At 33.1% G+C, this 27,200-nt stretch overlaps 1 protein-coding gene across 1 annotated transcript in view; it reads left to right on the top strand.

Annotated features, from left to right (window-relative positions):
* Nucleotides 1-27,200, top strand: part of LOC145256185 (calmodulin-alpha-like) — a 265,833-nt gene that overhangs the window by 199,903 nt on the left and 38,730 nt on the right. The window contains exon 3 of the mRNA XM_080114774.1: nucleotides 8,167-8,310. Within this exon, the coding sequence (XP_079970900.1) occupies nucleotides 8,167-8,310 (144 nt within the window). The remainder of the gene's footprint in view (nucleotides 1-8,166; nucleotides 8,311-27,200) is intronic.

Here is a 27,200-nt window from a genome sequence, read left to right as displayed (position 1 = left end):
TCCGATTATGGTCTGTGAGTTTACGCCATCATGTTGTATACTTGTATAATTATATGACCTATCAAAACTCATGAGGCGAATGTTCTTTTAATACCCATTCATTTAATAGAATGATTATTTCAACAACGTTTCAAAATGGATCTTCGATATTCAACAGCCAGTGTGAGAGCATTATAATAAATACAGTCGAAGAGGTTCCTCATTCCTCGAATTTATTTTTAATTTTTAGGTGATTAATATATTTAAATGCTTTAATGAAATTAGTAAACTAACCATTTGTGTCGCTATTTTAGAAACAAAATATATAGGTGTTGATTTATTACTTTTTATCATGTGTGAAGCCATACTCCATGAGTTAATAGAATTTGCACGGCAAGTCACAGACTATAGTTTTCAGCATTCGCTCAGTTTTCTATGTATTGTTTTACTCATACAATTATTCATCTGAAGACCTTGGAGACTATTCACGTAATCGCTAAAAAAAAAGTTTTATTTTTGTTTAAAGCGACCTCTTTGTAATCAGAAAGACATGGCTATGATATGCTAGCGTTATACATATATCATAACACAGCTTAAAAGATGTTTAAATATATATTGCTTATGTCTTGCGTGTGTGTCCTTTTAAATCATAAGTATCAAAAATATGTCTTTTTTTCGTAATAGTAATATTATAATTTTGCACTTCTGGTTGCTTTTATTTGTACCCCCCAACACGGGTCTACAACAGTTACTCAGACCCAAATCCTCTTTAAATTGTCACCTTTTCTCTATTATATCTCATAAGAGATATCTATAATCTACCATCGGAGAAGCCCTTTTTTTTTTAAAGATTATCTCATAAAGTGATCCATATCCTGCTGCGTATTATTCTACTTTATTCTCATTGCTTATAGGACAACTATTTACGAGGGGCGTGCAATAAGTAATACCTCTGACCCACTTCCCATAGAAGTAAAGCAACGAAACTTGGCACAGTAATTAGTCTTTCTCTACATAGGAACCACTCAGAGTTATTCATTTCTGCTATCGTTTGATGCAGATCTGGATACCGTTTTTGTAGAACACCCCAGGTTTGTCCTCCAACCACGACGTGACTTCAGAAATCAAGGTTGCATCATATGGGAAATGCTTTCCTTTCAAAAACAACTTCATGGCTGTAAAGAGGTTAAAGTCAGAGGGCGCAAGGTCAGGAGAGTAGGGAGGATGGTTGAGGATTTCATAACCACACACGCGTGCTTCTGATCTGGCGACATGCGAGATGTGAACCGGAGCGTTGCATGCAGGAGGATGGGACCTTTGCTGATCTTGTCTCGCCTCTTGATTTTGATAGCTTCCATTAATTTCCCTAAAGGTGAAGCAGAATAGGCTCCTGTAATTGTGGTACACTTTGCCAGGAAATCTGTTATCACTACTCCGTCCTGGTCCCAGAAGACTGTGAGCATGACCTTGCCAGCGGAGGGCTGCACTCTTTCCTTCTTTGGAGGTGGTGAGTCCAAGTGCTTCCACTGCATTGACTTTTTTTAGAAGTATGGTCTCTGGATCATAGTAATGAACCCAGATTTCACCTCCAAATTACTCCTCGAGCAGTCGACGCGTTCTCGCTTCTGGAATGGTGTGAGCGACCTGGGAATTCATCTGGACGACACCGTATGCATATGCAAATTGTCATGAATGATGGTTTCCACAGACCCTGTACTAATCTTGATATCTTGGGCTATTTGGCGAATAGTAACTCGCCATCTTCCAAAATGGCTGCCTCAACTTGACGGACAGATGCCTCATCAATGGCAGAAGGGGGGCGACTAGGTTGGGAGCTGTTTCCACAGACGTCAGGCCATGTTTGAATTCACAGCGTTTTACAAGGTCATATGATGGCGCATTATCACCATCAGTTTCATACATTTCATCCAAAATCCCCTGTGGTAGCGTTTTTTCAAATACAAAAACCGGATCACTGCTCGACATTCGACAGGCTCCATTTCATACCTGACTCATTTCAAACAGCTGTAAAACAGAAAGCACAATTAGTTAAGAGCTGTACTTTGCCACATAACCCGTAGAGATATAAATCATAGCACATGTAAAAATGTCAGCAAGATCAGACAACTAGAAGTGGGTCAGGGGCATTACTTATTGCACGCCCTCGTATGCCGCACTGTTTTATTACTGTTTCTTACTTTCCACCCCTCACAGTTCTCTTTTGATTTGTATTCGAATATAGTAAAGGGGAAAGACCGGGACGGCACGAGAGAAAGCAAAAGAAAAAATTATATTAAAATAATATTGTGATTTATGCGATTGTAAGAACTGAGATAAAATAGAATAAGAGTGAATGTCATGATATTTCGTATGGAAACGTGTGTGGTAATATAAAGCAAATCTAAGGAACACATTGCGTCTTTTAATGATTTAAATATATATATTTCCAACTTACATGCTGAAGAATTTATTTCTTTGGTGGGAAATTGCACATCTTGGAATATAGCGATCAATAGGGTCTTCTGGTGTAGAGATGTGTTTATTTTCGTTAGAATTAACAAAAAGGGATTCCAAGAAAAGAGGATAAAATATAGAATTGATATAAGCTGATAGAACTAAAATGATGTTCGACTCTTGGAAAGCCGTACATTTTGGACGCCCATTCGATCAATCAAATCGTGAAAAAGAATGTGTCAGTCTAAATGATTAGCCTATCGATCACTTTGATGCGATCATCATTATGATAAGCTAGTCTTTTGTCAGACGAAAAAAACTGACCATTGCATATTATCTGTCAGATTTTACTTGCCTAAAAATGTTTCCATATAACATGGACTTGCCTTTCTCAGCTCTATCTTTATTGGCGTATTCGGCGTCTTTGTTGAAATATTGTTTTTTTTTTCTCATATATTCGCTTATTATTAAACCTATCTCAGTTATTTATTCAAGCATGCATTCCTTCTTCTTACCAAAAAGTTATTTCTAAACTGGCATTATATTTTGTGAAATAAAAAGTGTCTCCATGAGTAAAATCACGCATCTTCTTAAAATGGCTGAAAAATGCAATTTCATATGTAAAAATATCATTATTTTTTTTATTACATCGCCCACACAAGGCACATCGCAACTTTAATGTAGGGGGCTACTATCAGGGGCAACAGCTACTGGGGTACTATGTAGGAAGTTGGGCAGCAAGATGTCGGTTCACACTACACTTGAACTTCTGCATGTCAGTACCGTTAGGGAAGCAGGGATCGGAAGAGAATTCCAAAGTCTAGCGGTTCTGAGGAAGCAACTACTGGAGTAGAAAGCTCTTTTACATATAGGGATCTCTACTGTGTGGCCATGGGATTTAGCTGCCTGTCGGGTTTGTCGAGGGTGTTTACGTCGTGAGGACACAATTTTATAGTTATTGAAAGTTAGATATATGTACACATTTTCCAATTAAATAATAATTATATATTATGCACAATTTTTACTTAAATATTATGAATTCCAGAAACAATTGTGCGGTGAGGAATAGGTAGTCTATATATATATTACATTTAGTGTAGTTTGATGCAAAGGGGGCAAAATAGGCGAGGTTTTTCGCCTAAATTAAGTTTATTTAAGGCATTTCAAATGTTCAATATGTATAATTTGGTAAAGACTACATTTTCTCAAAGTACATAATTTTTCATTAGACTATCCAGATATTAGCCATTTTCTAAGATTTCCTACACTTCAAATGAAGGCACCTTAAGCTTAAGTCTTTTAGTTTATACATTTTCTACAACCTATGACATAAATTTCAACAAACCTGGAAAAAAGATTCCTACTTCTCTAGCACTATATATCCATTTTGTGCATATTATTAATCTGTGTAGATAATTATAATTACTGAGGTTAATACTTGTATTTCTTTTATTTGAATAACTATTGGGGAAATATAAGAATGTGAGCATAATATATTTTTGTATATTCTGAGCATTTATAATATACTAATTAATCCCTAGTCACTGAGCACGGTGGGTACGTCATTCATGTACATAGCGTCTTATGATTTATAACAGTACAGTCAATGTATTTGTGAAATTACGTGAAGTATAGTATACTTAGTATTAACCCCAGAGACTAAATAACGACATTAAATGCATTTACTTATTGCTTCTATTGCTATTTCTTTAAAAACATAAAAAATATGTTTGGACACAATAATAATTCGCTATACATTGACTACCAGCATGTTTATATTTCTACTGTAGATAGACTATCAAAACAACTACAAGGTTTCCAAAAATATTTATGTAATCACTATTCTTGTAATTGAATATGTTGATTTCTACAAATATATAAATCACAGATTCAGTTGAAACAATTATTCTGTTGTACGTAAAGAAACTTCATTATCTACATCGTAAAAACCAATTCCACGGTAATGTGAACTATTACCGTATTTATCATCTCATCACATGTTGCATTTGCATAAGCACTTACAAATTTAAAAATAACTATATATGTTTCATCCGTATATACGGCATAATCACGTTGACACAACGGTTCCCGCTGGATCGCCGAAGTTAAGCAAAGTTGAACGTTGGTTCCTATTAAATGGGTGACCACTTGGGACCCCCAGGTGTTATATGTGCTCTCCGCTTATCTCAGTATTGTATCCAGTCGTCCTGAACTTCTTCTTTCCACTGGACTCAAACAATGTCGATTCAGGAGTGGTGTTGTTGTGATTCCGCAACTCCTGCCTATGGATCTCATGCGCACCTGTCCTTAAACAGGGTTACCTATGTCGTTCCTGACTAGACGGAGTCATCGATACATGTTTCATCGTATATCACTATATTTAAAAAGAAACAGTCTGAAACTATAATATATATATATATATATGTATGTGTATATATATATATATATATATGTATATATAAAAGGTTGCTCTTATAGTAATTTAATAGTTGTTTTCCAGAATTATTACAAAAATTAGCATTTTAATTAACAAAATTGCATATAAATTGATTATTGTATTCAGGGTTATATATAAATAAACAAGATAATCAGTTTATAATTCAAATTTATTTCATATTCAACTTCAGTTAAAGCACTAACACTAATGAAAAAAGATTGGTTCTGGGAGCATTTCTCCGTGATGGTATTAATACGATGTAATCTGGTAATGAAAACAAAGCTATGAAAATATATGATTACGTCTACAGATAACTATGTAAATAAATGTGTTTTCTTTAATGTTATCATTAAACTAAAAGCTATGAAAACGTGTATGTATAACTATATAAATAGTGTGTTATTTCTTGAAAACTACATTTTCCCCAAATCTTACCTCAACATTTCTGGTCCTGGATATGGCCTTAAACTATATCCAGTCCTGAGGCCCCAGCTTGCGGGCTTTGGGGAGTGTGGATCCACCCTTAAATTGCCATTGCTCCCAGGTCCACTCTGATTCGGAGTGGTAGTACCTGTTAGGGTCCCAACTATGGGTTAAATAGAAACCGACTTGAAAACAAAAAATATATTCTATTAAACAAATTTTCTTCAATCTTTGGATTCGGCATTAAATAACCTGAAAAGGGTTGATATGGCGTAAAACAAAAACAACTAACCATCAACATTTCTCCTCGTGAATAGGCAGGAAAATATGGGCAAGTAAAGTGTCTTTGTAATATAATTTGAGAAATCTAAAATAAGTTCAGTTCAGTCAATCTGTATATTTAACAAAAGAAGTTTTATGTTTAATCGAGGAGCTATAGTACCTAACGGACGAAGATTTTATAAAAAGATCGAATGCATCCTTTCAATATATTTTATATGACATAAGGATAAACTTTTTAATAGACAATCAAACCGCTCAGCTTTACCTGGTTGTAACATATGTTTAAATATCATATTTTAATTCATGCAGATTTTTAATTTTCGATTGATTATTATATTGTACGTGATATGGAGTAGTGCTCTTTGGCCTTGTATCTATATAAGCCTTTTAAAACCCTTAAAATACTCCACACAACTGAATATAAGGGAACATTATTGAATTGATATATTCATAACTATATTAAAATATAGGGTTTACAAATCGTTGTTCCCCTTTTCATAAAGCCAAGTAAAACTAAACATAATTAGCATATTAAAATGTATGTGAATCGCTTATTTTAAGGTCCAATGATGTCTACATAAATATATAAACAAACCACATGCTTTATCCCTTTATTAAAAGGTTTATAACGATTAGTAGCGATCGATTAGGTCCAGTTCGATAACCGGTGATGCTGTTGAACTGCAGCCAAGTAGCAAGCTAAGAATATTAATTTTTCTTCAGTATTAATGTTATTTATCAAATATCGGATCTTCTTTTCTTTAATATCAACTTAAGCAGGACTAATTGCTTTGCATTTTGCGTATAAAATAAGGTCATAAAAACATGAAAAATAAATTATAAGTAATATATTTTGAATTTTAATATGTGCAACAGTTCTCCGATCTGTAAAAAAAAATCTGTATATGTTAACAATTGAATTAACATGAAAATGGGTTTTTTTTCATCTTTGTAAAAGACTAATTTTCCGCAGCAAGACAACCGACTCTCGTCATAATTTCTCTCATAATAATATCAGTGAAAACTTATTAATATTAATTTTTTTATTCTGATCTTGTTATTATCGTAAACGCTGTTATGTGTACGGAGGAGCAATGTTTCTGTGAGTAAAGGAAACTTAATTTGGGAAGGGGGGGTCCAATCATATAAACACTGTTATATTTTCTCATATTAATTAAATACTCGGGCATATTTGAGATTTGACGGGGACAATAAATATGTTGACGTCGGATATCATCATGATATCACTTTTACATGTCTTGATTAGTTGAGCACAAACAATTTGTTATGAAACAAAGGTTTTGTAACAAACTGAAGTCATCTGTATCAATAAATCTTCTATATATTAAAAATACTCGGACTGGATGTCATGGATAACTTCGGATTATTAGGTTTGGATTTCAAATCTATTTAGGTTCTGTGTGTTTCTCTGCATAGGTTACTGGGAGTTTATTTAAGTAACCACTAATCTATATATCAATAATCTGGTGAAGTTGACATCAGCGTCGTCAAGTATATAGGTTGCTACATTACTACGTCCATACAATAAATATGTAAAAATATCCCATTTGTTCTACCTTAGAAACACCATATATTATACCATTTTCATTTGTACGTTTATGCAACAATAAAACATCGTTTGTGATCAACAAAAAGCGCTGCAGCTGTTCGTTTATTGAAACTGGCAGTTATTTTCTGTTCATAGAGCTGTTTTATTTAAAATTTTAAAAAATGGTTTTGTGGCGGACCAAGTCATTTTAGAAGATAGCTTAACATGTGTCAAGTTTTCTCTAATTATTATTTCTTCTCCTTTCTAAATATTTGAATTTTCGATGGATAACAATTGAACACTATTAAAAATTTGACGCTTTATATAATTAAAATACACAAAATCTGGCCGGCGTTATGCTCAGTATCAGCGAAGGACAATTCGTTTGACAAGGCAATTATTTGTTGAATTCTTATCCCCACATAAAGTAAAATTCAGATTGATAATAAATGTATTTTATGCGTGAAATGGAAAATGACTACATCTAGTTTAGGATCAGATTAAGTTCAACCTGAATATACGCTTTCATCCTTAATCAATATCAATCTGACTAATTATAAATAGTTGATTCACAGAATACGAATTACTTCTGTGTGTATCAGATAAAAATATAGACAGATTAAATAAGGGCCTGAAAAAGAATTGTGACACTAAACGTTACATATCATAATCTAAAACTGGTAACTAACATCAATATATTTTTATTTTGTATTTATATACATACTAAAATTGTTTTGCATTTAATATATTGTTCGGAGGCTAAAGTCGGATAAATGCTAACGAAACCCCATTATCTTTAAATATTGATGCAATTTCATCAAATGCAGTTATATTTACTACATAAAGTATGTATTTACGTTCACATTAGGTTCATAAATAATATATATATATATATATATATATATATATATATACTAATATATATAGAAAGAGATAGATCAATAAATATGCTCATGTACCTTACGTTAAGTTTGATCAAAAGGGCACATGTAATCGATTAATATATGTCTCAAAAATTTGACTTTATTTTTTTATTTTGTAGAAATCAAGGATGCCTTCGACATGTTCGACATTGATGGTGATGGTCAAATCACTAGCAAGGAGCTCCGATCAGTGATGAAATCACTCGGTCAGACTCCGTCCGATGCCGAGCTTGAAGAGATGATCCGAGAAGTGGACACCGATGGTACGTAATTGTTTTATACTTTCTCATGTTCAAAACGCGTTCGTGTTTCAATTGTCAAATATTTGAAAAACATTTTTGAACAAACTGTACATTATATATTGCAAATATACGCAAATGTTTGAAGTGTTATCAGATTAAAAATGCCAAAGTATGCTAAACTTTCAAAATCATTTCAAATAAAGGTCGTTGCTCCTGAGAATACATAATTCTACGTGCAGTTGTTCATTTACTTTTTTAAACTTATCTTATGAAAAGACATTTTGTAATGTTGTTTAAACCCTTGAAAATCATTTTGATTAATTTAATTTTTCTAAAATGTTTATGTCAAAAATCGATAATTGCTTTGAAATCAAACATGTTAGGCCCAAATAATTTGAATCTTATTGAGCATACAAGAAGAAATGATTTATGAAACTGCAGCGGCGACATGACACACTATGTTGGTACATTTGCATATGCATTTGATATAGATGTTTTTTTTCTTACTTTTAAACACCCTAAAATAATACTGGTTTTTGAACTCGCGTCATCTCTATACAAAAGAAAAGAAATATAGCTTTGCTCTGCAAAAATGTTACTTAATTTATATTTGTTTTAGATAATCCCCATCTATTATATATATATATATATATATATATATATATATATATATATACTGTAAAATGAACTTTGTGTGTATGTGAGTTGATTCCCTATGGACACCGAACTGTATAGGCCACACTTTATTCAACATCTAGGTATGTGTGCCTACCACAAGCTTCTACCAATTGGATAGGGCATAGAAAAGAGGGCTCAAGTTGATAGGGTTGACTTTGTCAACTAATCTCGAGCCCTTTGTTATATCGCCGCAATGTTGAATCTCTGTGCCTGTATTACAAACCATTTAATAGAATGTACTCTGATGAAGTCGTTGCATTTGTGCTCCTTCCACGTATATATCCACGCTAAACTCGCTTAGCAACAAAATCTCTTCCCTTCACTGTTGAGGTCACTAAAAGCCAGAAAGATTTCTACTCTAATAGTTTCTTCCTTCGAACAGCTAGACTTTGGAATTATCTTCATACTTCGTGCTTCTCCAACTGTACTGATATGCAAAAGTGTAAATGTACCGTAAACGAACAGCTTGTTGATCTTTCCTATGAATGACCCCAAATTGTAGCCCCTTATCTCATAGTAGCGAAATGGCTTGTTATTGTTTGAAGGTGAGTAAAAAAAGTCTGTTTCCGATGGAGTCTGATTTAAAAAAAAACTTTACACATGCTTACTTTGTGGATCTTGAACAGTTCTCCTATAAGATGTATTGTAATGCTTTTCATTCATATCGGAAATGATAATTGAAAGGAATCAGTAGGGAAATCCCGATTTTTACAAAGGTTTTCACAATTATAAACCAAACACCACATGTTTCTTTAAGAATTTTTCTTACCGCATAAGCAGAAAAAACGCATATGAAACTGTTTGAAATGAATGTTTTTTTTTTGGAGCTCAATTGAATCCATTATGATAAACATTTGTATTTTAAATTGCAATTCGAGGAATAATATAAAATTATTTTTCTGAAATCAGCGAAGCCATTTCCCTTTTTTAGATTCGAACCATCCACTACAGTTTGGATGTAAACTAACAAATATATTATTTATTTATAAACAACGGCTGATCAGATTGTTGTGGTGTTCGAAACTTACACAACGGTGTTTATGGTAGGGAGTGGCCAGCGTTACAGCATTAATAAACAAGCCTGCTGTTCTTGCTCGTTTTTTTGCTTTAAAGTTATCTATTATTCATGATTTCTTTAAAGATAATGAAACTTTTGGTTTCTAAAAAAATCAAAATGTTTAGATCTGGACATTTAGACGTAAACAAGCTCAATCATTACTTATTTTTATTATATTTATTACAGTATTTACCAGAAGAAAACTTTATACCAAATTAAATTATCTTTTAAAAATTATCCAACGTAAATATCATTTAAAAGGCTAACATAGTTCGTAGTTTCAGCAAGCGATTCCTCGCTTATCGGTATCCTCACCCTACCATTAATTCTGTGGTTGGAAGTTGGAAGACCACAACACTAAGCTGCGAAGAACACTTGGCCGTAGATAACTAGTTCCTATATAGAATTAAAATACATTTGTTCATTTACCCCAAAACTAACGGATCTATATGAGGTAATTGACTCTGTAGATGTACGGTATATCGAATTAAATTATCATAAAAAAAACAACAAACGACCAATATAACAAAAAATAGGCTATCAAAATAGCACATAATTTCAAGTGAGGATTTATGAGGTAACTCTAACGCACCCGACCATAAACCTTGTGGTTGGAAGTTAGAAGCCTATAACATTGCTGTCATAATGTATGTCGAGGAGGAGTACTTCTATATATGTGGATGGCATCATTTTTACATGACATTCAGGAATTCAATCATAAGGGTTTGCTTTATATAATCTATATTGAACATGTTCGTATATATATATATATATATATATATATATATATATATATATATATATATATATATATATATATATATATATATGGGGGTGTATGTGTGTGTGCGTGTGTGTGTGTGTGTGTGTGTAGAGAAAGAATGTTGACAGAGAGAGGCGGAGAGATAGAGACATATCATCTGTACGTATTAAATATGAATATCAAAAAATATAATTAACTAGCATGTCACCCAGCATTGCCCGGTTGTAAAAATACGCTTAAATCTTAAACTTTGATTAATACAGATTATGTTTTTATTATTTTATTATATTGGACAAAATATACAGTAATGCTTTAAAATGTTAAAAAAAAAAAATGACTCGTGCACCACAACCGAGAATCGAAATTAAAACATTTAGCTTGCGATACACTTTTTCCTTGGGGGTTAATGCTTGACCTATGAAGACATGTAAGCTTCAAGGCTTAAAATTAAAACATGAATCAATAGCTATTACGTAACGCATGCATATTCGTAATGCTGTCCTGAGACTTTCACATGGCAAATTGCATTTTTTAAATTTTCATACTTTTGCACCAATTTTCCCAGGCTTAAATCCAAATCGAATACCTACATATTAAGTTCCATGCCTGTAGACATAAAGTGACAGAAGAATTTCGTAGGCAATTTTTTCATGCAAATATGTATACGCATACATAAATATATATAAAAAATATTTGTGTCTACTATCATCTTCTTAGCAAATATTACGCAAGTATAAATTATGTAGAATATCATCATAAAAATTATTACACGCAATAATTAAAGACGATCATCCCATTAGAAAATCGAAAAAGAAAACAAAGTAATGTGGAATTAATTAAAAGAATATGCCAATTAGCTAAATCTTTTGTAGATGAATACAATTGCACGACTCATATATAACAAAGATGTAGTTCCTTTATAAATAACTAGCAGGAACCGAAACCGGTGTTGTCCAGTGTTAGCATGCCCCCCACCCCACGCGTAAAAAGTAAAGTACTTCTGCTGTTGTTGTTTTTGTTGTTGTTGAAGCCCTATCACCAACCTCCTCACGTTAACAACTGATTTCTGAATAGACACTGACAACCTCCGCATGTTAAGAACGGCTTTAGAAATAAACACACCATTTTGTAAGTGGGAGTGTGGTTAATGAAAAAAAAAGCTCAAGATGTAACTTTGGTAACCGCTGTCACGATTGCCACGCGCAAATACTACAAACAAACCAAAAGCTCGGGTGGTTGCAGTCTCGGACAACCCGTGCGTACTAATCTGGCGAGTAGGTTATGATATTTATGTTGGCCAGACGATGTAAACATGTAAACGGTATTTCAGAAAAGGAACACTATATAGGATTTTTGTTTAAGATAATAAACTTATTAATTATTTTAAACAATATATACAGAATTTTGTTCATAGTATAAACAAGAGAAATAGAACGGTTTATAAATTGTAACAAAGTAAACCCATATAAACTTTTATCTTGTACAACAGAAACAGAAATTCTGTGTATTTTTGGAAACACATTGTTTACAACAAGTAAATAAAGTTTGTGACGTATTTGAGGTTAAATTTAAAAATATATATATATTTTTTATTATTACATTTGCACCCCAAACAAAGCACATTGCCAGTTTGATGTAGGGGGCTACTATTAGGGACACAGGCTACAGGGGTACTAGGTGGGGAGTTTGGCAGCAAGATGTAGGTTCACGTTACACTTGAACTTCTGCATGTCAATACAGTTGGGGAAGCAGAAACCTGGAAGGATGTTCCAAAGTCTAGCGGTTCCGGGGTAGAAACTACTGGAGTAGAAGGCTCTCTTACATCTAGGGGTCTCTAGTGTGAAGGGGTGGGATTGTACTGCTTGTCGGGTTTGTCGTGGGCATTTACGGAGAGGGGGTACAAGTGCTTGCAGTTCGTCGGAACATTCACCGTTAAAGTACTTGTAGAACAGGCAGAGGATGCTATATTGCGTCGATGGGACAGAGTCTGAAGCTTGGATGACAGTTCAGGACCTATTATGTTGACGATTCTCTTTTGAGCCTTGTTTAGGAGTGAGAGACTAGTAACCGATGCACCGGCCCAAATATGACAACAATACTTCATACGTGCGCGAATGGTGGTCTTATAGATGTACAGGACCTTTTCAGGCGTTAGTAGCTTTCTAGCACGGTAGAGAGAACCTACCTTTTCGCAGCGGTCTTGGCACTGCTCTCAATATAATTGTTCCAAATCATGTCTCCTGTAAACGTTAGGTCGAGGAGTTTAAAATATGTGCTTCAAGGTAAGGAGTAGTTGGGCATTGCTATTAGTGGCAGAGAAGGTTTCTTGAAGGAAACGAGTTTAGTCTTGGCAGCATTGAATGTGACCATCCATTTTTGTCCCCATTCCCCTACAGATGTGAGGTCATCCTCTAGATTATCTGCCATTTCTTTAGATATGTGTTCATTTGTTTTCCTGTCGTGTCTGTTATAGAGCGTGGTGTCATCAGCATATATACCCATCTCACATATATATTTGTCAGCGAGGTCATTTATTAGGAATAATAGAGGTCTAAGAATAGACCCTTGAGTCACTCCCGCATTTATATCATATTGTTTGGATGTACAGCCATCGAGGACAATCTGGATTTTTCTCTTATCTAAGAAGGATTTAATTATGTTTAAGATTCTTCCAGTAATACCGTATGAACTGATTTTTCTGAGAATGCCATACCCTGTCAAAAGCATTATATATATATATATATATATATATATATATATATATATATATATATATATAGCTACCGCTCTACCCTCCATGCGTTGTCAAGTCAATGGAATATATATCTAAATACATTCAGGTATTTTTCAGATATACATAAAAACCAAGTACAATTGTATTTTGGGTTTTGACTTATAGACTTTTAAAATAGAATCAAAACATTTCATATTAGCTATTAACTTTGCAAGATCACAGGAAAAGAACAGTTTAAATCTTAATCAACTCCCTATGTAAAATTTAAATAGCATCTAGTGCCTTGTAAAGTTTTAAAAAAGGTGGGAAAGTTACAAGTAATCCCAAGGCTCGAACACGGATTGCTAAGAGGAAAAGTGGCTGTAGAAAAAGTAAATAATTTTGACGGCTTGCCCACAGTGAATGCATCACCTTACTGAGCCTCGAAATAACGATTTAAAAACGTGTCGGTATGCATGAATTAATTAGTTACACAACCAAAGTAAGTACAGAAGTTTAAGTGAAATACGGCTGATATATCTCCCACTACCTTTATATCTCTATCTTTACCTGTCACTCCCTCCCATAGTCAATCTCTGCCTCTCTCTCTATCTCCCCTCCTTAATGTAAACATACATTTACTAAGAAAGTATATTAAATAGAAAAAGTGAAAAAATTGATATTGAAATAAAATATATAGAAACAGGGACAAACAATAAACTATTAGATACTATCTGGGGTTACCGGCGTTTCTCGGGGTTTTAGAGGCTTGTGTGGCTGGGGGGGAGGGTAAAATTAAAACAAAGCGAAGTAATAACCCTATTTAAATATCATAAAAACAAACGATTTTAAACTAATAAAAAAATCGTTAAAAAAAACAATTTAAGAAATGAACGTGGTGCAATATGAACGGTGCGGCGGTGCCCGGGTGTTTGAAAACACCCAAAAACGTTTGAGGGAAGGGCTAGAACTGGAATCATTGCGGCGAAAGCGTCAAAAAAAGCGTGATGAATTAAGTAAAAAGTGAATTAGATCAAATATCAATTCCGCAGTGAAGTTTGTTTTGGTTTAGTTTTAGTAGTCCCGCATCACAATCGAATTATAAATGAATCTGTTTTAGTTTTCTCGAATTCTAAATGATTTTATTTGTTTTAATTTTAATTTAAGTGTAATGCAAGTGAATTCACGATATCGTTGCGTTGTAATAATAAATAGTAAAGAATGAATTCTTTGTGTAAAAATAAATGTTTAGTTGAACACATTAATAAATAAAGGTCGTAGATAGATTACACGGTTTGAATCGTTAAAACCGGAAGTAAAAACCGGTAATTCCCGCAGGTTTCGTCTTACACTAACTAGAAAAATAAAAAAGAAAACAATAATAATAATGGCGTTTTCTTTGTATAATTTATTATTTTTATGGGAAATACAGAAAGCATAAATCAGGGAAAAAGATTTTAAAAACGGCATGAATAACCTTGTACCATTCCAAACACGTGTTTCCTCGTACTGTTCCCTGTGAACGCATCCGCTGCGGTGTAAATAGGGAGCGGGGAAAAGAAGGAATCTAATAGAGAGAAAAGATGTTGCAGTTTCCATTAAATCTAACCGATTTTGGCAGTGGACTCTCAACGGAAAAAAATATAGGAATGTACCATTGTTGAGGAACTGTAGAGGTAAAAGGCCTACAGCACACCTCAGATAATGTGCTACAATTTGTACGCATTACATTTTCCTGTAATGTCATGATTTTTAATCCTATGAAGGTCAAAGTTGGAGGGGAAATATATAGAGAGAAGAGAATATAGAGAAGAAGAGAAGAGATGAATAACAAATTAGCATAATTATAGATAATGTAAGCGGTCCTGGTTTTCCTCAAACAGAAATACTATGGCAGACGAGAGCTTAACATTATTTTCCATTAACTGGTCCCTCTTATGTTAGGCATGAAACCGAAGGTACAATCGTTTCTCTGGCCTTCTGTACAGGTTAAATCAATAAATATACATCTCTTATATTGAATTTTTCTTTGTAATCGAGCACTTTGTTGGACTTCTTTCCCATTTAAAAGTAAACAAACACACACACATCTATATCATTGTTTATCTCTCTCTATATATATATATATATATACATATGTATTATCGTATATATATACATGTCATTGTATACATTATATATATATATATATATATATATATATATATATATATATATATATATAAGCGAGATAAGACACTGATATAATTCAGAAGAAAATCCTGATAGATATTACTTGAAGCAATACTTTCAATGAGATCCTAGTCAAAAAGTAAAAACTCAATATTTAAGAATAGAGCAATATATAAGTTTCGTGGTTAAATTTTAAATTCTGAAAAAAAAAACATATAGATACATATATTCGATTTAAGAATTTATTGTTTGACAAAAGGAATATATAAAAGGGGTTATTTTAATTTCCTTAATCCATAGATTTTCAACAATGGCACATATCATCACAGGAAATTTAAATGCAGTTAGCAAAATATTCAGCTGCGAATGGACGCAATTTTGCTTTTCAGCACAATTAAAATAGTTTTTTGTAGTGGTTATGGATAATTATATGGAGTAAAATATAAGAAAAGAGAAGTTGATACAACCTGGGAAATCCATTATCGGAAAGAGTCCAATGTCGTTCGGGGTTATAAATCCAGGTGGGCAAAAAATAGCTCCATGGGAGAAAGTAATATTCCCATATAGCGAAAGCATATTGCACCTTATTGATTTTTCGAAAAGTATACTGGGCAGCCTTATTCGTTGTTACCTTGAGTGTGTGTTGGTTGCTGTAGTCCAAATGGTTTCTCGGTGTTGACAAAGTGCATCCGACATTGGGTGGATATACGATTCCATTGTAATTATCCCCTTGAGTAATAGAATTTGAGCATAGAGTTAAGTGGGCAATGGACCTCGAATTCAATAGTGTAGTTACCAAAATAGCAAAAATAGCAAAATACTCCTGGATATTATATTTAGAACGGTGTGTTGGACAGCTTGCTTCAGGAATGAGTCTCTGTAGAAATATACTTCGTTTTCTTTTTTTATAGTGGGTGAGGGAATCCTTTAGATGAGGGAAGGGAGCTCAAGATTTTGCTAACTGCATTTCATTTCCTCTGATGATATGAGCCATTCTTGAAAATCCATGGATTAAGGACATTTAAATAACCCTTTCTATATATTCCTTTTGTCAAACAATAAATTCTTAAATCGAATATATGTCTCTAAATGTTGTTTTTTTTCAGAATTTATATATATATACATATATATACATGTATCTATATATATATATATATATATATATATATATATATTTGAAGTTTAAAAGAAAATTGATCAGTATTTTCTAAATTTGTGTCAGACAGCCTGTCTTCAGGAAAATAATCGACGGAATATAAAATAGAATTTATAGAATCCTAAACAGCAAACTGACAAATACATTTACACACACACACACACACAAACATATATATATATATATATATATATATATATATATATATATATAAAGATATAATGTATGTATATAAATATATATATATATGCGTGTGTGTATATATATATACAGATAAATAGATAAGTTGATAAATATATGATATATACAATACATATACAATATAGTTATATACATATATATATATACATATATTCATACATGTCCTTACAATATACATTATTAATGCACACACACACACACACATATATATATATATACATATATATATATATATATATATATATATATATATATATATATATATATATGCATATGCATATATCTGAATTTTAAAAGAAAACTATTTAGTATTCTCTAAATTTGTCTCAGACAGCCTGTCTTCAGGAAAAGAATCGACGGAATATAAAACAGAATTTATAGAATTCTAAATAGCAAACTGACAAATGCATTTACACACACACACACACACGCAGATATATATATATATATATATATATATATATATATATATATATATAAAGATGTAATGCATTATATAAATAATTATATAAACATATATGTATATGTATATATATATGCAGATAAATAGATCAGTAGATAAATATAATATATATGCAATGTATATATATGTATATATATATACATATATATATACAGAGAGAGAGAGAGAGAGAGAGAGAGAGAGAGAGAGAAATATTCCTATATACATACATGCACGTACAATAGATTATTAATGCACATATATATTGTTTTGAACATATAATTATCGGCTGACACATGTTTCTCTTCAAGTCCTATCAGATTGGATTGATCTATATATATATATATATATATATATATGATGATTACAACGTCTTGTCAGACGAGTGTCACTCCCTCGGGCACTTATAGTCCATTACCCCAAAAATTACTTTTTTTTAGACCTACTGGTGAATTCACACGCTCAAGCAGGCATGGCACTGAAGACTGTCATTGAGATCAATTATTACATGTGTCCAGCTCTTCAAACCTCCACGTGGCACAACTTTTCCATTGCCACAGGACCATTTTTATAGACAAATACCTGCGGGAGTATCTATACACAGATGATTTTACAGAGTTTTAGCTTTGTACGACAGCTAAGTCTCTCTCTCGGTTCAAAATGTTGAGATCCAGCAACAATCAAGACCAAGATAGTCAGCCACAAGTTAAACTGCAGCCCAGCTTAATGCGGGTACTGGTCTCGCGCTTTATGTTTTTTTACATCAGAGATTTGCTTCTCATAGAAAGGTTGTCTTCACCACAGCTTACCGGAGCCCTCTCCACCCCAACACACACATACATACACACAAACAACCACGGTGCTAGTTGGCCGTTGACCCAGAAAAAGGTTCATTCGAACTTTGGAAGATCTTGTTTTTAATCCTTACGGGAGACTAGCCACCCTCCTCACCAAACAAGTCTGGTGGGGGTACCAGTTTAGTCGCCGGTGACCCGACCATGAGACAGGTAGTACTGGGTTACATCACCTGTAGCATATGACATGACCTTATATATATATATATATATATATATATATATATATACACACACAAACATACACACATAAACGCATATATATATGCGTGTGTGTTTGTGTGTGTGTATACTTGTATTTGTTTTTTTGAATTTGTTTAAGAATTCTTTTCTACTTATCAACTGTTGTAGGTAAGGAGTATGTTGTGTAGAACGAACACAATCACAGTATAAAATCAATCAGTTGTTCGAAACTTCAGAAAATATCAAATAGTCTGTTCTGTTTCATTTGTATTTTTTCAGTATTTCTTTTATTTATTTATTTAACCATTTCTACTCTTTTCCTTTTTGTCTTTTCTAATGTTCCTTTTTCTCCTTTCATAGTAAACAAAACCGCATTGAAAAACACAAAGTGTCAGCAATCTCCGTAATTCTTATTTCATGGCGGCATTGTTCTTCAAAAGAGGGAAGTCGGCACACGAGCGTCACTCCTCCTACGAATTCCTCCGCCTCCGTAGTGATTACCGTAATACGAGCAGAAAAGCTGCTGCACTCACTACTCGCCCCATACTTTCAATTGAAGCAACGACCTTGCAGCACAAGTGCAAAAAGCACTCGCAGAAATTTCATGGCGAACTTTTACGTTCGGTGCATGCATTTCCAGAATTATCTTATAACAATAAAAATGTATGACATAACCCGCAAAACATCAATTTACCCGGATGTTTCATACACATATATATGTATAATACACATATCATCCCGATTATTTATTATTTAAATATTTTTACGTGCATAAAGTTATCTATAGGTATGGCATGTTTAGAAGCTTCACTTCACGTCAGTATAGCTAACCTTACTGGGACTCGAACTCACCACCGCTCGATATGTTGCCTGATATTTTACCACGGGATCACGGGATATCAATGGTTCCATGCACGGTTTTTAGAACATTTTAAATAAAATATTGTTGATTTATTTATTTATAAGCGATACTGTGGTGTTTTTCAATTCCTGAGCGCTTTAAATGGAGAGGTTATCTGTCCTTTTAATCTCTCTCTTTCTTTATATATATATATATATATGTCTGTGTGTGTGTGTGCTGGTGTGTTTGTGTGTGCCCTTTTTTACGTCATTAATTACCATGAATAAATAGACCTTTGCTTGATGCTTACATTTAATTTATATATAAGATACATTGATAAGGACGTGTTTAACAAAGATCAAGCTCTACCTAACACACATTGCGTTATTATAGCAGTGATTCTTGGATTACAAATAATGTGTTATTGCGAATATTGTCTTAGGGTTTACGTAGTGTGTAAAGTTAATGTATGTTCATGTCATGTTGTCCCGGAAAAATATAACTCTGTCAATATATATATTGGCAGCCAGTCATTTTTCAAGCACGTTGGATTGAACCCGACAAAGATATATTTTTTACGATTTTTCATTCGCCGAGCGATTTTTTTTAATAATCAGTTGGCATGTTGAATAAAATGGCGCTCAAAATTGTTGTTCAGCCATATTTTCTTAAACGCTTTCCATCAGTTCACCGGACTATCATCAGAAGCAATTGTTTTCTTTTTCTTTTACTTTAAGGCTTGCTGTATTCATAGTTTCCTTTTTATTGGCAATAAAGATGGGTGCAGGATGGGTAGGGGCGGATTATTTGTTTTTTTTTATTTCGCTTTTCATATTTTATAGTATGTTTACTTTCTTGTTAGTTATAAAATACTGTTATGTGATAATATTTTAAAAATAATTATATTGAATATATACATTAGCTATTTTAATAATTATATGAATTAAATATATACAGCATAAATATCAAAACGTATATATGTGCATATATTTTTTTGATATAAAAAGCTATACATATTTAATGTATATATTCAATATAATTTTTTTAAATATTGCCACAATGATTAAATATCAATTAAAATATATTTGCACTTTCATATAAATATATCGACAAATAATCAATTCCAATACAATCTATATATTTATATAACATTCATATAGTTTCCCTGGTTATATAGTACGTGTTACATGTATTTTGTTGAATGCTATAGATCGACTGGAAAAACATCTCCAAACACCTACATATACCAATAAAAAAACACAATTGTTTTATTGTAAAAGACAAAGGGTTGTAAATGAAATAGATTTGTAAAGTCATTCAAATTAAAAATTAACCTTAGTTATAATAGCCTATTTAGGGATCTTTACATAAAAAATAAACTTTACAATCAGATCGCTATTGTGTCTCTTGTTTAGTACCTGGCTGAATAAAATCAATATCGTACCGATTATTATAAGTTGTAAAGCAAGGTTTATTATTTTAGTACTATATAATAAAAAAGTATTCGACTCATATTTTCAGTGTATCAGATTTTTGTAATAAAAAGATTGGGTACTCTTGTATTTTTTCTTTTATTTGAGGGTAATTTTAACAATTACATGTTAAGCATGCAAGGTTTCCTGTAAGTGCACAGTGAAGGAGGCATAAAAATGAGTAAATTCCGCATTCCCCACCCCGCATTTAGCCCTATACACCCAGAGGACTTCAAATCCTGTTGAAACAAAACAAACGATACAGTTTCAGGCCTTAACATATGTAAATTTCAGTTCAGTGGCATGCAAAAAAACAAAATGACTAAGTCCATCATTTGCACACCCCATTTTGCCCCCAAGTCCCCGAGGCTTTAACATATTTAAATTTGAGTTAAGCACCATGCAAAAATGCTAAATAGACCTACACAGAAAATTTTGTACAAATATGGTAAAATAGTTCCAAAATATTGAGTGTTTTATTAACACTTTAAAGAGGTCCTGGGGCACACCCAAGAGTTATCGCGAAGTATAGACAGACAAAATTATATAGAAATCTGCTACTTACAACTTTTCAGAAAGTGTTATTAAAATCCAAGGAATAATTTTTTTTATAAGTAAAAAAGTTTAAATTTTAGCCATTTTAACCCGGAATCCCCCCCCCTCTACGGGGCCAACCGAAAATTTGCTGGAAAATATGTTCGGTTGCTTTTTTCTCATATAATGTTTAATGTTTTGGCAAAATTTCAAAAAATTCCACGGCGTAGTTATTGAGAATAGTGCTGACAGACGAACAGACGAGCGGACGAGTGTAAAGTTATAGGTCCACCCTCCTTTTGTCAGTGGACCACTAAAAGTCTTTTTACATTAGTTTGATACGTCACATATTATTGTTTCTGGCTTACTTATTTCTGTTTGTTTAACTTGTAATATAAATTTTACATATTTAATATGATTAAAATTATGTTTATATAATCAATATTCCTTTACAAATTAAATACGTTAAATTTTAGAAATCTGGTTAGTATAAAAATAGGCAACATATTACTCAATAAGCCGTGTGTATTTTAACAAAAAATCAGTGTAATATAACTATGAAAATTAAAGTAAAAATACAACAGCTCGGTAGTAGGTATTAAATAGCGTCTCAAGGATTATTTTAATTAATGTCTAAATTGACATGATCTTTTGTCACTGCATAATATAATTATAGTTGGAAACAGTTTTTTCGGATATTTGACCATAAATAATTGCGCAATATACTACCTTCGTTTATCATTTATTTACACTCGAGCTGTAATATACCTAGTTTAATTTACATTAAACAAACATCGTTTATCTATACATCTGTATATCTGTGTATCGCACCAAAAGTAATTTCAATAATTGACAATTAAAGAATTCTTTTTATTTTTAATCAGTGTAATATTTGTTTGTATAAAAATAATTAGCGCAAAGTATACCTTGATTTATTAAATAATAATTACAATATTAATATGTGCATTCATCTAACAATTGCTCGCACATAAATTTAATAAAATAATTGAAACTATGCAATTTACAAATATGAAGGAAAACATTATTAGGAACTACACTACTTAGAGACATGTTACCGTTTATACTATTAATGACATTCTCACATACGATTTGACATTTCTAATGTACACAACATTTCAATAATTTGCGCTATTTGTGCAAACTGACATTGTTAATTGAAAAGATCTTGTGGAGTTGAGTAGATGCTGATGTTTCACAATCTACGCACAGTTTTCCTTGAACTTCTCTTAATCCGTTTTGCAGATGAGATTTCAAAGCTTTTAGAAGGCATTAAGAATTTTAGTCGTTTTGTTTCTGATGTTTTTACTTTAAAATCGAACACATTTTTAATGCATTTTCCTGAACGGAAATACCGTTTAAGGCAGTTGTGAGAGAAACTATCGTAAAATATTGTTTGTCTATCGGTCACACTTAAGGTTTCAAAAAACGTTTTGGTTTTTAACGTGCAGATTAAATATATGTAGATTTGTATATTCAATTAGCCAAGGCATATCGATAAAAACTTTGTGCCTTCGTTGCTCCGTCAGTCACGCAAACTTTTAAGTTTTTGTTTATCTGTAGCACTTAAAGTTTAAATAGTATTTATTCATACAATCTTGTTTCAATTGACAACACAATTCTAATCAGTGTCCGTTGTTTTGTCTTTAGCGCCTAATTTTTGAAATGATATAACTAATTTCTCATGTTTAAGTTTGTAATATAACTTTCATTAATGGTCGTCGTTCGGGTTATCTATCCATGATTGTAAATATTATGCTTGTAAGTAAAAAATCTTAATAATAGAGGTAATTTAATAAGTCGAGAATGTGTATATCGACAATAAAATTTTTGTCTATGTTCGTGACATTGATAAAACAGTATGCTTACAGTTAATCACATATTGAATGGACGTATCTTAAAAGTGGCATTTCTTCGTGAAATGCCATATATCTATTTTCCTCCTAAATTTAATCCCGTTTATGAACTTTCTCTCTATCACATAGAGCATCACCCACCCTTAGTAAATATGATTCCAGGATGCATTTCGTAAATTCTGGAGATAAGATCCCGTTCATACGTGATTTTTTCGAAGTCTTGTGATTGGAATTAAAACGAGGCTAACAGCAAATTATATCATCCGTTGAATAATGATATTAAAACTGCTAAAATTGCCATTATACGTCGTAGAAAAAATGGATTGTTTTTTATCGTTATCATTATTCCGGTTTCAGAATAATCTTTGGAAACCTAAAATCACATTTTCCCTTCAGTCGAGCTATCTAACATTAGCTTTCTATCTCTATTTTTAATATATAACATAACATTTGATGTGAGAGCTATAATTCTAAGACTCGTTCTTTATTCGGTGATGTATGAAAAAATGCTCAAATCTTGTTTTATAAATAAATATGCTTTTGCAATCGGTAATCACAAGTGAGCGATAACAATAATTCTATTCCCAAAGATACTTACTTGGTAATAAAAGATGTAAGAAAAATGTAGCGTAGTAGTAGCAATAGAACTTAGCTGTCCCATTAGTGATATATATATATATATATATATATATATATATATATTCACGGGAGGACCTACAGTGTACACTGGTTGCCTTCACGAGGGCGTACAAACAGCTAGGACTAACAAGTAATATTAAAAAAACCCAAATCCTCCATCAATCACCACCAAACAGTACTCCAATCTCACCCCCCAACATCTCCATCGACAACACTAGACTGGAAAATGTGGACCACTTCCCATACCTAGGCAGCATCCTATCATCAAAAGCCAACATAGATGATGAAATACAACACCGTCTCAGCTGTGCCAGTGGGGCTTTCTCAAGGCTAAGGAAGAGAGTATTTGAGAACCGTGACCTTCTGGCAAAGACCAAAATCATGGTATCTTGCTGCCCACTCTTCTCTATGGATCAGAGACCTGGACCACATACAGGAGGCACGTAAAAACCCTGGAGACGTACCACCAAAGATGCCTCCGAAAAATCCTCAGAATTAGTTGTAATGACCGACGCACCAACACCAGCGTCTTGTGTGAGGCTGACATTCCCACTATCACCGCTACTGTTGCTCAACGCCAGCTCAGATGGACTGGTCATGTTGTCCGAATGCCGGATCTCCGCCTCCCAAAACAGATTTTCTATTCTCAGCTTGTTGAGGGAAAGCGTGCCCAGGGTGGCCAAAAGATGAGGTATAAGGACAACATCAAAGTAAATCTAAAGCAGTTTCACATGAACCTTGAGACATGGGAGGACGTGGCTGGGAGCAGGTTGGCATGGAGGAGCGCTGTCCACACAGGTGCTGCGCTTTATAGTAGTGACCTAAATCAAGCTGCTGAGGATAAATGCAAGCACAGAAAGGACAGATTATCAACCAGACACACCCAACCCCACCCCACCACCACTACCTTTATCTGCCCAAATTGCACAAGACAAATTGGGTCTAGGATTGGGCTCTATGCTCACCTGAAGACCCACAGAAGCCACAACGGAGGACAGTCTTACTCGGACACGAGTGACAGCCGATGATGATGATGATTCACGGGAAAACAGGGCATAATGCAGAAGTGACCATCTCTCCCCATTCTTTTTAAATTTTATTTTGAATATTGATCGGCCAGACACCTTCCCATCAGCCCATTGGTATCGAGACATTCAGCAAAGAAATATCTACGATTTAACCATAAAAGAAAGCGAGTTAGACACCCCACCAACTTACCAAGTCATTCGTCAAAAACACGTGCCAAGGTCACGACGAAAATTCGTCCAGAAACGCCACCCCCATTTCAAACGAAACAGCGTCCGGAAATAAGCGGAGGGGAAAAACCTTTTCTGGCGGGAGTGGCGTCGAAGGAAGAAGAAGCAGAGTGGCAGTTAAAAAAAATAGAGCTGATCATATCGCCGAACAAATGTCGATAATAAAAATGCGACAGACACCAGGCAATAGGATTCGTTTGATAAATTGGAAGTTCACTCGACGTAATCCTCATGCCTGGAGCCCAAAAGGAACACAGAAAAAACTATGAAAACACCTTGATATTGGAATAGAATATATTCCCGAGTGGAGAGGACACGATGAAACGCAGCAACACGATTTACGCGGTGAAATGGTTACTCTCTCGACTGAAACTTATTCCTGGAGTCGAAAAGGGAACTCACCAAAACTACGAAAATACCATGGCTCAATATATAGGGATGAGGCATCCGAACGCAAGTAGTTGAGCAAATAAGCGAGAAAGAAAACAAGGAAAGACAAGTAGACAAACGAACTTCGAAGAATATCGAGTCGCGCGTGGGGGAAATGGGAGTGCCTCACATTATAACATTGGAATATTGAATTTTGTCGGATACCTACCCATTGGTTAAATGCACGTCCTCACAGTTAAGTATTGTTCAATATCTCCTCATATTTAACAACCGTCGACTTGCTGGACTGGACTGTTTGTTTTTTACTTTGTATAATTTCTAGTGCCTGCTATGACTCAACCATTTTTCCACATGAAAAAAAAATATAAAGAAAAGGGAAGGAAAGAAAAGAGGCTATATTTATCTGAACTATTTTCTTTATTGTTGCTCCCTTTTTCCCCCGTTGGACATTGTCTGCATGTTTTCTTATTATTTCCTCTCTATATTTTGTCTTGATTATTGAATTTTTAACGCACAATAAATTACATGCGTATAATATATATACAACTATGTTGTTCCGTTATACATTGTCTAGTATTTCGTCAAACGTGTATCTCATGAGAACATTCCCCGACGAAATTACTGTCCAGAATTTGGGTAAGTGCTACTTAGTTGTGATGATTTTATGGCCGGCACATACACATTTTTTTAATTCTACGATACGTTTCGAGGATAAAGACCATTTTGGATTTTTCAACCGAAGCGTTTCGTAACAATATATATATATATATATATATATATATATATATATATATATATATATATATATATATATATATATATAATTTTTATTCGTAGAAAATTAATTAATATCGGGAAACCAGTCCTTATTCGGTAGTAAAATACGCTGAAATACATGTTAATTCATGCAGATTTCGTATTTATTATAAATAGTGTACTTCTTCATGGAATAAATATATGTATATATATATATATGTATATATATATATACATATATAAAATACTGAATTACAAAAGTTAAAGAATGACTTCAGTGCAATCAGATAAAATCTAAACCGAAACATGTAGCGTTCAAGTTGTGTTCCCTACATATTGAGCTACAAGATATAGAAAAGACGGATTTAAAATTAACCTCCTTCAAAATAATTATGAATTCACGCATGCGTAAAAGTAATAAAAAATATCTCGCAAGTAGAAATGAACATTCTACAATTCAACTTACCGACACGCGTATTTCAGTCAGCAACATATTTTACTCCTTATAAACCATATTAGATGTGTTATTAAAATTTGATGTAAATTACAGTGCCATGGCATCAGTAGTTTAAGATTGTTTTCCGTTAAATATCTCCACACAAACAGACATGCATACAAACATCTACGTATATATTGATATATATGTCTAATTACTTGTAACGGTATATACTATAAACACATAATCATTAAATTCACTATTCTAACATGTTTATGAATAAATATATTATTTAAAATTGTGTAGCGATCAAGAATTGTATATTTTAAGACTTTTATCATTTTTTTTATATTTAAAAATATTTTTATAACGCGTTTCAAGCCTTGTTCAGCTCTCTTCAGTATTTTTATACAAAGTTTTTTTAAAGTAATCTCGTTTTGGAAAACATTTTTCTCTGGCAACACTAGATGTGTTTTTCAGAGAAATGCCAATAT

Source organism: Euprymna scolopes, chromosome 32, assembly GCF_053919585.1.
Source record: "Euprymna scolopes isolate OS-2025 chromosome 32, ASM5391958v1, whole genome shotgun sequence".
Classification (NCBI taxonomy): domain Eukaryota; kingdom Metazoa; phylum Mollusca; class Cephalopoda; order Sepiida; family Sepiolidae; genus Euprymna; species Euprymna scolopes.
Note: the sequence above shows the minus strand (reverse complement) of the source record. Positions and strands in the feature narration are given on the sequence as shown.